General features: G+C 38.6%; 1 protein-coding gene across 5 annotated transcripts in view; it reads right to left on the bottom strand.

Moving 5' to 3' along the window:
• Positions 1–13,316: 13,316 nt before the first annotated feature.
• Positions 13,317–17,359, bottom strand: part of PPP3CA (protein phosphatase 3 catalytic subunit alpha) — a 324,510-nt gene continuing 320,467 nt past the window's right edge. For all 5 annotated transcript variants that reach the window (XM_053217100.1, XM_027061516.2, XM_027061522.2 and 2 more), the window contains one exon: positions 13,317–15,864. In XM_053217100.1, coding sequence (XP_053073075.1) covers positions 15,668–15,864 — 197 coding nt within the window. In that variant the 3' untranslated portion in view covers positions 13,317–15,667. The remainder of the gene's footprint in view (positions 15,865–17,359) is intronic.

Below are 17,359 nucleotides of genomic sequence, written 5' to 3'. Positions count from 1 at the left end.
CCAAACTGAGCAATATATTATTTTTAAGAATAAGTAGGCTATATGGATGAAGATATCTTAATAAGCCTTTAAGTGCTCCCTTACATTTCCTACAGTCTGAAAATGTAGCTAGTGTGCTTAGTATGTTTACATAGACATCTCACTTATATTTATAAATATATCTGTAGAATTGCAGCTTGTTCTGTCTCTGTTTTACACCACAAGAATGTAAAACAGTGTATTTCCATTTTGGTTCAGAGAAGAGAATTTTGCTAAATCAATTAGTTGGCGGGTTCATTAGGGAATTCCCAAGCCTGACATAGAACTCACTATGTGCTAGTTAATGCCTAGAGTATATCATCTTCCACATCTAACCTAATTTCTTCCTAAACTGTGATGAAGACATTCTTTCCTCCATCATATCCCATTCCTTTTTATTTAAAATGTCTTTAGGGCTCCTAACTATTGTTTCAGGTTTGGTCTGAAAACCGTAGACATCTTGCAGATTCTTTTCTCAAGTATCAGCAATCTAGAGATTCAGATGTGCTTATTTTTTATTGAACTCTTTTTCATTGAACTCAGAAGGTAAAAGCTCCAGGTAGCTTTTCTTGTAAAATGACAGGGACCTTCTTAATTGGGCCAAACCCTAGAAAGTAATTTAAGGTCAGCCTCTCTGGTTCAAGTAATTTTTCTCCAGCCCTATCAGGTGTCTTAGCAAATGATTATTACTTCTCTTTGCTCAGTAAAATGTGAATATTATATATAGCTTCCCTCTGTAAGTATAGACACTGTACATTCGTTCCCTTTTGGGATGACTCATCCTGTGTGCACCTATGTGTATATAGCTGTTGTATGCGTGTGTGTGTGTGTGTGTGTGTGTGTGTGTGTGTGCATGTGTTTGTGTATGTGTATGTGTTTGGATGGGGATGTGAGGTGAGAAGAGCACTAGCCTTTAAGTTAAGGATGACTTTCAGAGTCCAACACTCCATCCCTTACCCTGCCACTGATGCCCTTTGATGATTTCCAGAAGTTGACAATAGCTTTCCAAGTGGTACATTTAGTTTACAACAGTGATCCTAGTGATCTGAGTTTTTCAGCTTGTCATAGGCTACTGGTTCCCATTTTGATCTTCAGGTAAACCCATTGTATTTGGGGGTTATTATCTATTTTATGCCTTCTTTTTTTCTTTTTCTTTACCAGATTCTGTATTTCCTTCCATAATTCCCAGCCTACTATTAACCTTGGCCAGTATTTCTCTTTAATTTTATTCTTTCTTATGATGTTTGATAAACAAGTCACAGATACAACCATTGCCTTCTTTCAGAGAGAAGTCTCATCCTTTAGAAAAGCCCCTTTTATTTATTACATTATGGATTCCATCTCTCATTATGGGCTATATCCAAACTCACATTTCTAAAGAATAAGTTATAAGTTGTTTTAATGTGCCATATATCTCTCATCTAATAGTAAAGATCATTTGCCATTTGTTATTTCATGTATTCAAGTAGTTTATATACTGAGAGCTTATATACTGTCAGGAACAGCCAGATATTCTGTAATCAGCTTGGAAGTTAACATGAATATTGAACTCTGGAAATGATCCCAATTTTATATGATATCAGACTGATTAAAATTAGATTTGGAAACACAGGGAATTGGTACGAGAACACTAAGCATCTAAATTTTAAAAATCACTTTTTAAGTACACTGGGCCAATTGAAGAAAGGCACTTCGAGGGAAAGACATTGAGAAATCACGAGAAGATTGGGGCACCTGGGTGGATCAGTGGGTTGAACATCTGACTCTTGATTTCAGCTCAGGTCATGATCTCCCGGTTTATGAGTTTGAGCCTTGCATCGGGCTCTGTGCTGACAGCACAGAGACTGCTTGGGATTCTCTCCCTCCTCTCTCTCTGCCCTCCCCCGCTCCCACCTCAAAATAAATAAATACAATTTTTAATAAACTTAAAAATATATACCTGTTAAAAAAAAGAAATCACCAGAAGGCAATAAGAAGGACTATGATGAAGGATGAAGGTAAAGGTGAATGAAGGTCGTGGAGCAGTGGGCAGAAGGTCCTATTAGAATAAGATGGAACTGTGAAGGCATGGATAAATGTTGAAAGGGCAGCCAAGATAAATGCACCAAAGTAGCTCTGTTTGGAAACTGCAATGACCCCTTCCTCCAAGGTTCAGATTAAACCACTTTTATCTAAGAGAAAGAATCAGGGTTTCTGACTGCAGATCTTTGCTGGAAATCTGCTAAGAATTCACCTCTCCTCCTATTTCAGTTTCCAAAGAAGTACTCTAATTCACTGTCAGAATTTGTTCACTCCGGTCTCTTCCTCCGAGCAGTGAGATGAAAAGACAATATCTTAGACCTGGAGTCCCATCTTCATTATTGCTTTGAGCGTCTTCAGATAACTGAGGTAGCAAACGTTTCTTATAATTAGAATGGGGCCTAGTCATACTTGGCTGTATGAGCAATTCTGTCTTCTTGGTTATTTGCATTTGTGATTGCACCCAAGATTGTTGTTGGTCAAAATGTTGTGCTATGTTTAATAATAGAAATATGGGTATGAATATATAGATACTATAATGAACCAAAAAAATGGAAGGGCAAAAAGCCACAATATTATGTTAGCTTAAGGCTGCAAACAGGTGACATATAGAAAGTATGAGTCTGGAGTGTGTAGGACCTGTAAGGACTGGATATAACAGAGGATGGATTGGAAGCAGTCCAGGGAAGCTGATCTCAACAGAGAACGTAGAGGAAAATAAAATCGTTAGATCTAGGAGAAACATCTAGACAAGAACAATTAATGCTGTTTTCAAGTGACTTCCCAAATGCAGTAGGGTAATTAATTTTTTTCATTCCTTCTTTTAAGAACCAACAGGCTTGAGGAAATGGCTTTAATCTTTGGTTGTAAAACAAATTAAAGAAGAGAAGTTCAATTTCTATGCTAAATTAAAGACAGCAGGGGTGCCTGGGTGGCTCAGTTGGTTAAGTGTCTGACTTTGGCTCAGGTCGAGATCTCAGGGTTGGTAGGTTCGAGCCTCCTGTCAGGCTCTGGGCTGACAGCTCAGAGCCTGGAGACTGCTTCAGATTCTGTGTGCTGCCCCCCCTCCCCACCCCTGTTCATGCTCTTCTCTCTCTGTCTCTCAAAAATGAATAAACGTAAAAAAATCTTTTAAATAAAACAAATTATACACAGCAACTTTCCATCATTGTTTTGGGGGGAGGGGTAGTTTATCTATTAACTTAAGTGGCTTAATTTACACACAATATCCACTCCTTGCAAAAAGTCTTGGTAATAGGAAGTCAAAAACATTTGTTATGAAAATAATTCACCATCTTCTAAGCAGGTTCACCAAAGCATCAGTTCCGCCTTAGGATAGGGTCTGCAAGGTTTTAAAGTGGTAATGTTCCTTACAAGATAAAAAGCATATTGGAAAAAGAATTAAAAGCAAGGGAAAAGAAGAGTTGCAGCACAGATGGCCTGATTTGTAATGGGAAAAGAGGTCAGGAGTAATATAGCATTCCATTTCATTTCTAAGATGAAAAATACCTACATATTGGCAGAAAAGGTCTGTTCTGATTCAGCCAAGAAGGTCAGGTCAAAACTTTATCTTTTAAAGAAATAGATCAGGTAATTGGTTGTTGAAAGTAATTGAAAGTTGGCACAATTGGAGAACCATTTCCCCTGAAGACTCACTCCTTTTAAACTGAGCAAATGTCAGAACCAGACATTAAAAAGCTAATGTTTGTCTTCTAATTCTCAAAGACTTTATTGTGTGTATTTCCTGTGGACTTGTGTACATGAACTTTCTTAGGTTTGAGTAAACGGTTCATACCAGGCTGCCTCTGACCACTGATCCCTTAAATGGAAGCAACATTTCAGAAATTATCAGTGGACTTGAAATGGAAGGAACCATTTGTATCTCTTTCAGACCCAACACCCTCTTTTTGTAACAATCGTTCTTTGTGTATTAGTATTTGACTTCTGTTAATTATTTTAAACAAAGACACACAATATAACACAAATAAGGGCCTTAAACTCTTCAAATCCCACTTTTTCCTCAGGCAAAAAAAATGTATATATCTACCTATAGGTGATTGAATGGATCATGTTTTTTTTTTTTTAAAGAACATTTGCATTGCTATCACTTTGAGCTTTTCAGAAAAAAATGTCACCAATTATGACATTACCATTGTTTTGGGGGAATAAAAGGATTTTTTTGTTATTTGGGGTTTTGATTCTTCTCTTTTAAAGATGTAATTAAACCATGTACAGGACTTTAAAAATTCAAGTACTACTAAACGGCTTTCAACATAAGCAACATTGCACTCTATATATCTTCCAGCTGCTCAATACCTACTCCTTGCAGATAACTATTTTCAACGCATAGCTGTTTATTCTGGTATATACCTCAATATTAGTAAATACTATGTTTATGCTACTATTTCTTTTTTAGCTTTATTGAGGTATAATTGATAAATAAAATTATATTTAAAGTGAACATCATGATGAATTGATATATATCTAGTGAAATGATTCCCCATCTAATTAATTAGCACATCCATCACCTCACATACTTATCTTTTCCTGTGTGTGTGAGAACATTGAAGTGCCAATGTCTTAAAAATTCCAGTTTTACAATGGTGTTACCAACGATAGTCACCATGTTGCACATGAAATCTTCAGATTTTATTTATCTTAAAGTATTATTCATCTTAGGGGAGCCTGGGTGGCTCAGTCGGTTAAGTGACCAACTTCAGCTCAGGTTATGATCTCACGGTTTGTGAGTTTGAGCCCCACCTTGGGCTCTGTGCTGACAGTTCAGAGCCTGGAGCCTGCTTCAGATTCTGTCTCACTCTCTCTCTGCCCCCTCCCCAACTTGTGCATACTCTCTCTCAAAAATAAATAAATTAACTTAAAAGAATATTATTCATCTTATTTATTTATCAAAAAAATTGTTAACTGTGTGGTGATGGATGTTAACTAAACTTATTGTGATGATCATTTTACATATACATATATATATATCAAATCATTATGTTGTACACATAAAACTCATGCAACGTTATAGGTCAATTATATCTCAACAAAAAGATGAAGTTTTTGTCACTTAAAATTTTTAATTTATATACAGTAAAATTAGCTTCTGTTTTGATGTACAGTTCTGAGTTTTAACACATGTATAGATTCACATAAACATCACCACAATCAAGCCAAAGAACAGTTCCATCACACGAAAAAATCCCCTCATCTTGAGCCGCCCTCGCCCACATCCTAATCTCTGAGAACCACTGATGGAGCTGAAACCTGTCACAGCAGCTTTGCCTTTTCCAGAATGTCACATGAATAGAATCACACAGCATGTAATCTTTTGAGACTGGCTTCTGCAAGGGCTCAATTCTTCACTCTGTTTTTACACATCTTGTGACAGCTTTTGTTCCAGACTATCTCTGAGGCCTTTGCTATGATAATCTCAAGGCTGTTTGCTAAAATGGAGGTAGGTGATCCCTCGGAGGCAGAGGGTAGATATTTATTTACTGACCAGGATTGTAATGATTATAAGGCAAACGTTGGGTAGGATTGCTTGGGGCCCCTTTATAAGACTGGGTTTTCTGAGGTGGAGTTCCTCTGCTGTGACAAAAAATCCACAGTCCTTTCTCTCTCTCTCTCTCTCTCACCTGGATCTGCCTCTGTGTCCATGGGTTAGGGGCTAGGGGAACTGATTTGAACATTCACCTTATGCTATGCATGCTGCTGTGCTGTGGGTAACAAAGGCCTTTGTCTCTGACCTAGGAGTCTCCTGTCTTCTGCCCCACCTATGAAACTGTGGCAGGCTAAACTGTTCCCTTGGGAGGAGAGTAAGACTTCAGACTCTTCATAATTATTTAAAATTGTTTTTAATCTTTATTTTTATTTTTGAGAGAGAGGCAGCATGTGAGCAGGGGAAGAGCAGAGAGAAGGAGACACAGAATCTGAAGCAGGCTCCAGGCTCCGAGCTGTCAGCACAGAGCCTGACGTGGGGCTCGAACTCACAATCTGTGAGATCATGACCTGAGCTGAAGTTGGACGCTCAACTGACTGAGCCACCCAGGTGCCCTCAGACTCTTCATAATTCTTGATGCTTCTTCCATTTGGCACTGTGTGTTTTGGATCTTACATGTACCAGTTGTGCATTAGTCTCCTAGGCCTGTTGTAACAAAGTCCTGCAAACTGGGTGGCTTAAAGCAATACAAATTTAGAGGCCTCTGTGCCCCTCTCTCTGCCCCTCTCCCCCTCTCAAAAATAAACATTAAAAAACAATAGTTTATTGTCTTCCAGTTCCTGAGGTTAGAAGTCTGAAATCAAGGTGTAGGCAAGGTGTTGTTCCTCTGAAACTTGTAGGGGAATCTCTCCTTGCTTCTACCTAGCTGCTGGTGGTTTGCAAGCAATCCCTTGGCTTGCAAGGAGTCCCTTGGCTTGTAACTGCATAACTCCAATCTCCGTCTTGGTCATTGGATGACATTTTCCCTGTGTGTCTCTGTCTTCACATGAGCACCAGTCATATTGGGTTAGGGGTCCAACCTACTTTAATAATGACCTCATCTTAACTGATTACATCTGCAACAATCCTATTTCTAAATAGGGTCACATTTTTAGGTACTAGGGATAGGAGGGATTTCAACATATCCTTTGGGCAAGGGGACACAATTCAATCCAGAACAAACAGTTCGTTTCTCTTTATTGCTAAGTAGTATTCCATTAAATTGGAGGTACCACCTTTTGTTTATCTATTTGCCTGTTGAAGGACACTTGGGTGTTGTTTCCAAGTTTCAGTAATTGTCAGTGACACTGCTATAAACATTTGTGTACAGAGTTTTGTATGAGCATAGCGTTCTTTTCTTTAAGGTAAATATCTAAGAGGGGCTTTCTGGGTCAAAATGGTACCTTTATCTGAAACTGCTTAACATTTTAAGAAACTGTTTTCCAAAGTGGCTGCAACATTTTGGATCCCCTCGAGCAGTGTATGAGAGTTCCAGTTGCCCTGCATCCACACAAGAAGTTGATGTTATCATTTAAAAAACTTTCGCTGAATGTGTGTGCGTGTGTGTGTGTGACCATTCAAAGAGCCATTTGGTGCCATCCCACTGTGACTTTACTTTGTATTTCCCTAGTGACTAATGATGTTGAACACCTTTTCACGTGTGCATTTGCCACTCATATATCTTGTTTGGTGTGATTGTTCACATCTTTTGCTCATTTTTAAAATTGGTTTGTTTGGTTGTTGTATTTGGAGAGATTTGTGTACATTTTGTATACAAGTTACTTGATAGAGAAATGATTTGAACACATTGTCTCCCAGACTATGGTTTACGTTGTGTTTTATTTTCTTGATGCCCTATGCAAGGCAAAAACATTGTAATTTTGGTGAAGTTCAATTTATCATTTTTCTTTTCTTGTATAGTTTTGTGGTTTTTAGTGTCATACGTGTGAAATCTCTGCCAAACCCAATGTCACAGAAATACATTCCTGTGCTTTCATGTAAAGATTTTATATCTTGTGTTTTTAAATTTTTAAAAACATTTTTTAAGTTTTGTTTTATTTTTGAGAGAGAGAAAGAGAGACAGCGCAAGTGAGGGAGGGGCAGAGAGAGAGGGAGACAGAGAATCCCCAGCAGGTTCCACCTCATGGAGCCAGATGCAGGACTTGAACTCATGCAACTGTGAGATCATGATCTGAGCTGAAATCAAGAGTTGGACACTTAACTGAATGGAACACCCAGGTGCCCCTATAGCTTGTGTTTTTAAGTTTGAGTACCACCGTTTGAGTATGATCCATTTTGAGTTAACTTTGGATAAGGTGTGATGGGGAATTTACTTATTTTTTTTGCCAGTGTCATTTGATGAAAAAGTTATCCTTTACTCATAGACCTGTCTTTGTACATTTCTCAATTGACCATTTGTGTGTGTCTATTTCTGGACTCTATTTTGTTTCATAGATTTATGCTTCTATTCTTTCATCAATACCACGCTATTTTGATTACTGTAGGGTTCAAGTATATTTAAAAATTGAAGCATAATATATATATATATATATATATATATATATTTAAAAATAAAAATATGTTTAAAAACCAAAAATGGTTTGGCTATTCTAGATCATTCTCCTTTCAATAGAGATTTTAAAATCAACTTGTCTATGTCTAGAAGAAAATCCTGCTAAGGTTTTTATTGCAATTGCATTAAATCTGTAGACTCATTTGAGAAGAATTGACATCTTAAGTATGTTAAGTTTCCAAATCCATGAACTCAGCATGTCTCTCCATTTCTTGAAATCTTTTTTGCTTTATTTCACTAGCACCTTATAGTTTTATAATTTTTGCTTTCAATTGTCATGCATATCTTAAATAAGTTAAGATACCAAAAAGTCTATTACTTTAACTCAAATGTTATCGCTACTCTTTAAAATTCACTCAGTAACTTTCCCTTTGCTGTTTCTATCAATCTTAAAATACTGTATCTTACACTTTGTCCAATCCTTATTAGGCCCCTACATAGAAAGATAAACCTTAGCCAAAAAAAACAAAAACAAAAAACACCCAAAAAAAACCACTTTCATAAATATTACCCTTTTTCCTTGCTCCTTTAGATTGACTTTGACTCTGCCAAGTTAGAGGTTGCATGGCTGTGGTAAGAAAGAACTTCATCTTTACTTTATTTATAAGTTACTTTGGCAGTATTTTCCAGTGGTCAGGTAGTGTTGTGTTAGAAAGCTATGCCAGCAGCTGTGACTGTCCTTTGGACTCATGAAGACAGAAGCCAAAAGAAAAATGGTGTGAGACGAAGCCTGGAAAAAGCCTAGGTCATTGATGATAATGTTAAGCCACCCACCAAATCCTAGGACCACACAGTCCCAGATGTCCTTGTCAGTAACTGTACATGTTAGCATGGCTTGAGCACAGTTAATCAGGAATTTGGTTACTTGCAGTTGAAAGACCTCCTGATACAAATAACTGATGTGGCCCCACTCTTGCCTACCATTCTCTTTGTGCACCCCACCCTTCTTATGTTTTAACCACAGGGGTTGACATATCAGGGTTTTTCTGGAATTTCTCCTTTGCTCTTACTTTTTCTCCCAGGCTGGAGTGTCTTCCACTTTCCTCCCTAACTTCCCTCTTCTACCAATCTACCTTCACAGGAAGGTTCCAATCAAATGTCATTTCTTCTAGGAGAACTTTCTGACCATGCATATCTTCCCAATGCCAGCTCACACATACGTGTTCACACACACACACACACACACACACAGTTTTCATCTGCAGAATATTTATCGTAGGCACTCATGCGATGCAGCATATGGCTGAATGCCACAGCAAAACCTGAAGTTTATTGAGTGGTTATTTTGTGCCAGCCACCAGGATGAGTACTTTCTTTGCTTTGTCCTTAATCCCTACGGAAAGTTTAGGAATTAATTACTCTTATTGCCCTCATTTTACCAAGGAACAAATCAGGTTTAGAGAGGCTTTAGCAAGTTTCTCAAGGTCACACAGATAACCATTGAGGAGCAGAGCTATAAAAATTCCAAACTAGATCTGACTCCAGACCGGAACTCCTGTAGGGAACATTACACGGAAGTGAGTATGTGTGGCACAGAACGTTGCTTTATTTTCATGCTACTGCATCTCATGAGAAGAAAGATGGTCTCGAACTTCATTGTGTTCTCTCTGCGGGCATGTGCCTAGCACCAAGAGACGGTGACGGGCACCAGTTAATCGAAAGGCGGTCATCCCCTCGGAGGGCCAGAGCTCCCACCTGCTCACCCCCAGCACTGTCCCAGGCCCTAGTTGAGGTCTTCTCTACAAACACACCTATCTTTATTTAGCCTTTGGCCACCCCTGTCAGAACTGTGAGAAGCTCATTCTCACTATGGTGTTAGCAATGGACAATGGCTGTGGTTTCCTTCTCTATGTGTATTTCTTAATGGGCTTTTGGAGAAAGTGCTGTTGAACCCAAAGGAAGGGCTCTTTCATGTATATTATGAGATTCTTGAAGATAAACTGTGCTTCAAGAAGCATTGTTTGAACAAATTATGGAAAGCTGGTTGTTGGAGTGGGCAGGCTGGTGTGCAAGCAGCTGTCTTTTGAATATGAGAGCATTTCATTCTCTTCAAGACACATGAGGCTTTTTGACTGATTCCTCACAGAGAAGCATCCAGGTACTTTACCACCCTAATCTCCTCTTTCTGGGTGAAGTATTATAAATTTAAAAATGCCACTGCCTTCTCCCCAGTACCCATTTAGTAGCCAGTGTTGAGGTTTACATACTTAACTAACTGCCATATTTTCTTCTAAGTTCATATTCATTAAGCAACTGTAAATGAAAATTAAATTCATTATACATAATTAGGTGTAGCAACAATGGTAAAAATACTTGTCCATACTAGATTTTGTTGAATTGGAAATATAGGGCTGAATTTTAAATTTGCTATAGAAATAAAGTAGAGCACGGTTTCTCAAACTTTTCTGATCATAAAAATTTTGGTGGATACTTATTAAAATATAGACTTCACTCCAGACCTTCAGGCCCAAGAAGATACTCATTGAGAAAGAGTTGGGCATACTGAACTGGGGTAAGTGTTTCAGCCAACCTTCAATGAAGATTTGGCACTTTGACTCTGGGACAAGCCACTTCACAAGACCATGAAATGAAAAACACTTTTCTTCTATTTCCCTACTTGCCCTTCTTGCAAAAAACATTATGCCAGCCACTGTTACATGCTGAGAAAACAAAGATAAGCCCCAATTCTCACTGGAGAGTCAAAGACAATAAACAATTATACACAGTGTGTTAAGTGTTAAAATAGAGATAGTACAGGATACTATGCATTTACAGAGGAGGAAATGCCTCGTTTGAGTAAGGCAAATTCCATCTCTGTAAAAGTGAGGTCATTCCACATAGATGATGTATGAATAAAGACTCAGAGGTTTAAAGAAACCTGGTGTTTTCTGAGCTTTTTGAAATGTCTGGCATGGCTGAAGATCAGGGTCAAGTTGGGGAAGGTGGGGGAGGACGAGGCTGGCGAGAGTCAGGTTGTGAACAGCCTTACACACCACCTTGAAGAGGTTGGACTTAGTCTTGTAGACAAGAAGGTGCTGTTGGGAAGAAACCTAGCTATCCCAGCACTTGGTATAAAACGACTTCAAAATATAACCTCACAAGAACACCTTAGGACTGGATTTGTTCGGAGCTAATATTCTACCACAGTCAGTTTGGTGCTTTGTTCATCTAGTGGGGACACCGCTCAGCTGACATCTTACAGAGAAGCACGATGTGCAAAACAGATAAAAAGCCTGCTTTGGTTGATGCAGGAAGCTCAGCCCCACGACGGTGTTCCTGTAAACACACGGTTCTAGGGAACAGTTTGCAAATCAAAGTTCTAGACTCTCAAGAGACTGAATAATTGAATGGATATTTAGAATCTTACTGTTGAAGGGTAGCTTGAATATTATCTTTGAAGAAAGCCCTTCAACTATGTCTAGTATAGCTTCTTGTGCGCAGCATCGTGCAGGAGATGCTCGTGGCACTGGGTCGAGTCTGCCTAGGTAGTAACATTTCCAGTGAAGTAAGGTACCCACATTCTTCTGTAGTTTACCTTCTGCTGAAGCAGCTTCATTCATTAGCAACTTGTGCTTTATGACAAGTAGGCGTTTTTATCCAATTTAAACAAGGTCTTTTGGAATAACCAACCCAATAGTATAGCGATCATATCAACTTCTATTCACTTTTCAGTTTTCTTCAATCTTTATTTAAAACAGACCCTCTCCCCTGCTGGGTCTCCACTCTTTTACATACATGCATTCCGATATGTCAATGTTGTCTCTTGAAAATGTGATCACCAGAAAGAGGTTCAAAATTTCTTTCCCTACTTCTTGCCTCCCATCACTACATATGCATTTATGGAAAAGTGCATTTATCATGAAAGGGCCTCACCAGGGACTTGTCTTGTTAACATTACCATAAAATATATCAAGAAGGAATATCCATGAAACAGAGGCAAAATGGCATTAAAATGCATGTGAAGCCAGACATTGACTCACTATCTGATGGAATGCTAACATTTAACATCATAATGAACACTGATATATTGTCCTGGTTGCCACTCTCTGTATGTGTGTGTTGCGGAAAAAAATAAGAATCTAGAAGAACAGTGAGAGAACGTAGTAGAGACTCGATGTTTGTTGAATGAATAAAGTGGAAAGCCACACACCAAGGGAAATGGCCATATCTTTAGTTTGGGGAGCTCAGATTTGTTGAACTCAGGGGGCTTTCAACTTTGAAGAAATACAGGCAGTCAGGCAGGACAAACTGAAAGGTCTCTGCTTCTTAACTGTGACAAGGGGGATCCAGTGAGTGGGACATGAAGTAGTCCAGTAAAAGTGCGAGACATTTTAGGAAGGCCATCCCCACCATCCCTCCTGTGGTGCTGGCTTCATGTTGGGGCCCTGTTTTCAAGACAGAATATTGGATGGGTACTAAAGCTGATTATTTCCCATGAATGTGATGAGCTGGGGGGCGGGGGAAGAAATGTTTCAGCACAAGATCACTCTGGGGGCTGTAGTGTCACCATGACACTGTCTGGGCTGATGACATAAGACACTTCCACTTTGACACTCTACCCTAAGCCATGCCACTGTCCATGTACAGGGATGTCCCCCACCTTACCGCTTTGTTCCCCTCATCATACAAGTTTAGTTTCTGAAGATTTTTCTTTCTTCAAAAATATTTTAAAAGAATAAAAGTAGAGGGTACTTTGGATAAGAAATATTGCCAACCTAAGGTCGGTCAAATCTAGCTCTTACTCCTTAAAAAGCTAGATGACAAGTCAGCACTGAGTTTGAACCTCTCAAGAGGTAAGTCACCTTAGGGGAGGGTGAAGGAGGGGACAGGAGGCTGTTTCTGTGTGTGTGTGCGTGCACGCGTGTGTGTGTATGTGTACAGCCAAAGGTCCACTGGCATAAATAACTCAAAAATCCAACAGTTTCTCCAAAAGTGAAGGAGAAAGCTCTAATAACTGATGATCTGCCAGTGTTCTCTTCTTTGGAGAAATAACTTCAGTTCTCTGTTGATCTCTTTGGTAGACTGAGCTATTCTGAAAAAATATACAGCATTACTTCCTTAACTACTGACCAGAAAGACGAAGCAATACTCACATCAACTCCTTATTTTAATGTCAAATGTTTATTTCTATGCCATAGTTGCCTCAGCACAATTTGTAAAAGAAAGGAATCCCCCCAAACGAATTTTTTTCTTCTTCTTCTTCTTCTTCTTCTTTTTTTTGGGGGGGGGTCAGGATATTTTCTCTGCAGTTATAAGAAAGAAAATAAACACCTCAGTATCAGAATTACCATTTCTTTCACATCGTTCTAATAGGCTGCATCTAAATATTTTCCTTGGATGTCATTTTTTAAGGATGGAAAAATATCCAGAGGAAAACATGTTTGTAGTCATTAAAATGAATTTGGGATAGTCTTTGTCAGAGAATATATCTAGAACATCTTTGTTTTGGTATACTATATCACTAATTGCCATATTCTTTAATTATTTAATGTCACAAGCATACTTTATTACATAAAACAAAGTGCACTGAAAATGAACAATGTTAGAAACAAACTGGAATCTGGTGTATCTTAAATCTTCGGGTGATTAGATATTAGCCGAAGTGCCACAATACAAATTTCATATCCATACAAATGCAACTCTCTTCTGTGATGAAAATGCACTTAGCAGCTTAGTTCTTTTCGCTTTAGCAGACAGGGCATCCAATACAACTGAAACAACCTGATAACAATTTTTGTTTTTCAATAAAAAGGAATGCTCTGGTTTCTTAACTGGCTCCCACATTCGAGGGAGCCAGAAGATGGCATTTGCTCTTTTAAATACATTTCTCTTGTCTGATTTGAGACACAAATCCACCAAGATTCTTACAGCGGAAGTAGGCACCCACCACACCTTACATCACCAGGACCTCGGAGAAGCCTGGTGGAGTAAATCTGTGATGCGTGGTGTGGGCCCAGCACCTAGAAGAGAGCATGGTGGTTGTGAACATAACTCCCTTCAGCAGACTCAGTGAAAGGATGAGAGTTCTTTAAGTTCATGCACATTTTATTGAGTAGTAATATAAAATGCTTTGTCTTTGTCATTGTTACAAGTGCATGCTTTGATTGCCAACATTTCAGAAGTCAAATTACAAAGGCAAGGCTTTAGGCTGTAGTGAATTACTTGGGCACTTATACAATTGTTAAAAAATATGAATGGACTTTTTGTTGTTGTTTTCAGAATGAACCAGTTGTAACCCGTAACTGATATACAAAGGGAAAAAAGTGAAAAAAGTACATATTTTGTGGCACGTGACAGAACAGAACAAAAGAACTAAACCGTGATGACATTAACAGTTACCATGCATTTAGAGTTTCACATGTAACTACAAACTTATTTAAATTTCACAAGGTTTGCTAAACATGCTAACCGTCTATATGTGCACTGACAAGCTTATGTTAAAAACTTTTAAGAATACTCTCCCCTTTAGATTTTTTCAAAGCTTTTTTGATTACAAAATTTCAAAGGCATTAAGCATTTTAGAGAATATAAAGTACGCCAGTATACATATATTTCCAGTATATGTCAGACCACTAAGCGCATTACAGTCCCATACAGGCCGATACAGCCATTTTTTTCTTAAAAAACATGCATAGGCAGATTTTTTTTTTTTTACAGAATATAGATGCTTTATCACTGTACTTAATATGGTGTCTTGTTCACTATACTTAAAAATGCACCACTCATAAATATTTAATTCGGCAAGCCACAACCAAGACTTGATTTATCAACAACGAAAAAAAAAAAAAAACCCTAAATATAAACAGCAAAAAAAGATAGATGTAATTATTCCAGTTTTTTTAAAACTTAAAGAAAAGAAAAGATATTCATTGCTAAATTAATAAGATAAGTGTTTATATGGAAAGAAGGGCATTCAAGCACACTAAAGAAACCTGAGGTAAGCATAATCTGTACAAAATTAAACTGTCCTTTTTGGCATTTTAACAAATTTGCAACATTCTTTTTTTTTTCTTTTTCTGTTTTTTTTTTTTTTTGTTTTTTAAGACTGCCTAATTCATTTTATAGCCATTGTCTGACAAGAGTAGCAAAACATTATCAATAAATAGTCCTTATTTAGTTTGTACATCATTTTGTTAAAAATGTTTGATGTCATCCATTTTTAGTGCTGCAACTGTAAACGTACAATAGAGTAAGAAATTAGACAAAGTTTTCGTGTCCAGTAACATAATAAAAGACCTTTCATTAACCTATCTAGAAGTCCCCAATGCAGTAGGAAAACATGTTCATTCCCCTAACATTGCAGTATATACTAGCGTTAGCTTTCTTTTTAAAGTTTTTTTTTCCTATAAGCATTTTTAAAAGGCATACCCCGAAGAGGTGTTTAATCACCACCCCCACCAAAATATAGTTTATTATCTCTCTCCCTCTTTTTTAATGATAGTGTAAACTGAATCCAATTCCTGGCCCCCAGAGCAAATAAGCTACCATCAGAGGCAAGAACACCCAACTGCTGATAGGCAGCAATCCCCATCATGCCCTGCAGCTCAAAAAAAAAAAAAAAAGTGAACAGGAAGTGGTCACTGGATATTGCTGCTATTACTGCCATTGCTGTCCGTGCCGTTAGTCTCTGAGGTGAGAGCCTTGTTGATGGAGTTAAGGTTGGCGTCAGAGGGCATGGCATCTCTGCGAGGTGGCATCCTCTCGTTAATTCGGTCTAAGCCCTTGGCCTCCTCGAAGCTAGTGATCTTATGTTGTGGTGAAAATCCTTTGATGGCTAAACAGAAAATCATTAAAAAAAAAAAAAAAAGAGGAAAAATTAGGTTAGCCGGAGGAGAGCAAAGGGCACAGCTTTGCATCAGGTGAGGTTAGAGATTTCGCAGTGAGTGAGGGGGAGTCCTTTAGTAGAGGACAAAATGACGGGACCTGAACACAACACAACAGACTCCTTACCATACCCGAAGATAACCAAAAGGTTTGAAAACAGCCAATGTCTCTTGCCAACCAAAATGTCCTCTTCAAGTGAGTAAAATGTACATTTCTCTGGGTCTTCATGAGACTTTAGATCAACGAAATCCAAAGTGGATAAGTAAGGAAGAAGGTTGCTACCAGGGACAGGTATCTAGACTGAGCATCAACTGTCCACATCATGAGCATGATTACTGCATCAAACACCCTAACCTAGACAGACCGTAACACAGCTCTACTTTCTGCTATTCCCCTGCGCTAATGGCAAATTCAGTAGAGTCAGGTGAGCTAGGTCTAAAAGTCTAGTAGAGGGCTTTAGAGTGGAAACTAAGAGGAGCTACAAGAGGAATTAACTTTGGGGGCGTTGCCATGCCATCTCAGAATCCCAGAAAGACCTTCTTGGTAAACAACTCAATGGTGGCATGAAGAAAAAACAGAAATTATAAACTCCTGCTTCTCCAGCTCATCTTTGGAAGCAAGTGGAGCGGGTGATAAGAGGAACTCAGAAAAAAATCATGAGGATGAAGTAGAAAAACGTTGTCTGCCCTTCAGCAGCAAAACATGATGTTCAGATCAAACTGATGTTCACCTGGTATCCGTTACTGCCTAAATCAAAGAAAAACTCTTTCTTAGTGGATCAGTATAGATATAAGTAAAGTAACGGTTCAAGAATAAGGGGAAAATGCCTTTCATAACTTTCAGCAAAAATGACAGGATTGGTTTGGGCCCTTTTCAGTGAAAGCATGGAATTCTCAAGAGGCAGTATGGATATTTGAGTTTTTTCATTAATTAACCCTTAGTGTGCTCCCGAGATAGACAAGGCATTTGTGCAAGAAACTTAAGGATTTCTTTAGTCAGTTCATGCACCAACCAGTGAGCTGAGAATAAAGTACGTAAATGGGCAACCAATGACATCAGTTTGCTTTACTTCCTGTGATGCGCAAGCCAGATATCGAAGGGCCAATCACCAGTGCTGAACTGGGCTGCATCTCCATGGCTGATCAAGGACAATCTCATGGTAACTTTATCCTCCCCACCTTATATGGTGGGGGTTGCGGGGGGTGGGAAGGCAAGTAGTTTCTAGCTGAAACGTTGCCAGCCAGTTCTACAGAAATGTGCAGTGCCTTTTATTAGTATGGATGAGAGTCTTCAAAGATAAACACAGTTGCTTCCAAACTCATTACATGATGAGAAATAGTGTGTTACCCCTCTGCACTTTAAAGGTTAGCAAAATGGTGATTAGTCAGTTATGAGAGGAAGAAGATGGGGAAATGGGGAAAGACCAAGGCCCAAAGCAAAGCCTC

The sequence above is a fragment of the Acinonyx jubatus genome, chromosome B1 (genome assembly GCF_027475565.1).
Source record: "Acinonyx jubatus isolate Ajub_Pintada_27869175 chromosome B1, VMU_Ajub_asm_v1.0, whole genome shotgun sequence".
Classification (NCBI taxonomy): Eukaryota; Metazoa; Chordata; class Mammalia; order Carnivora; family Felidae; genus Acinonyx; species Acinonyx jubatus.
Note: the sequence above shows the minus strand (reverse complement) of the source record. Positions and strands in the feature narration are given on the sequence as shown.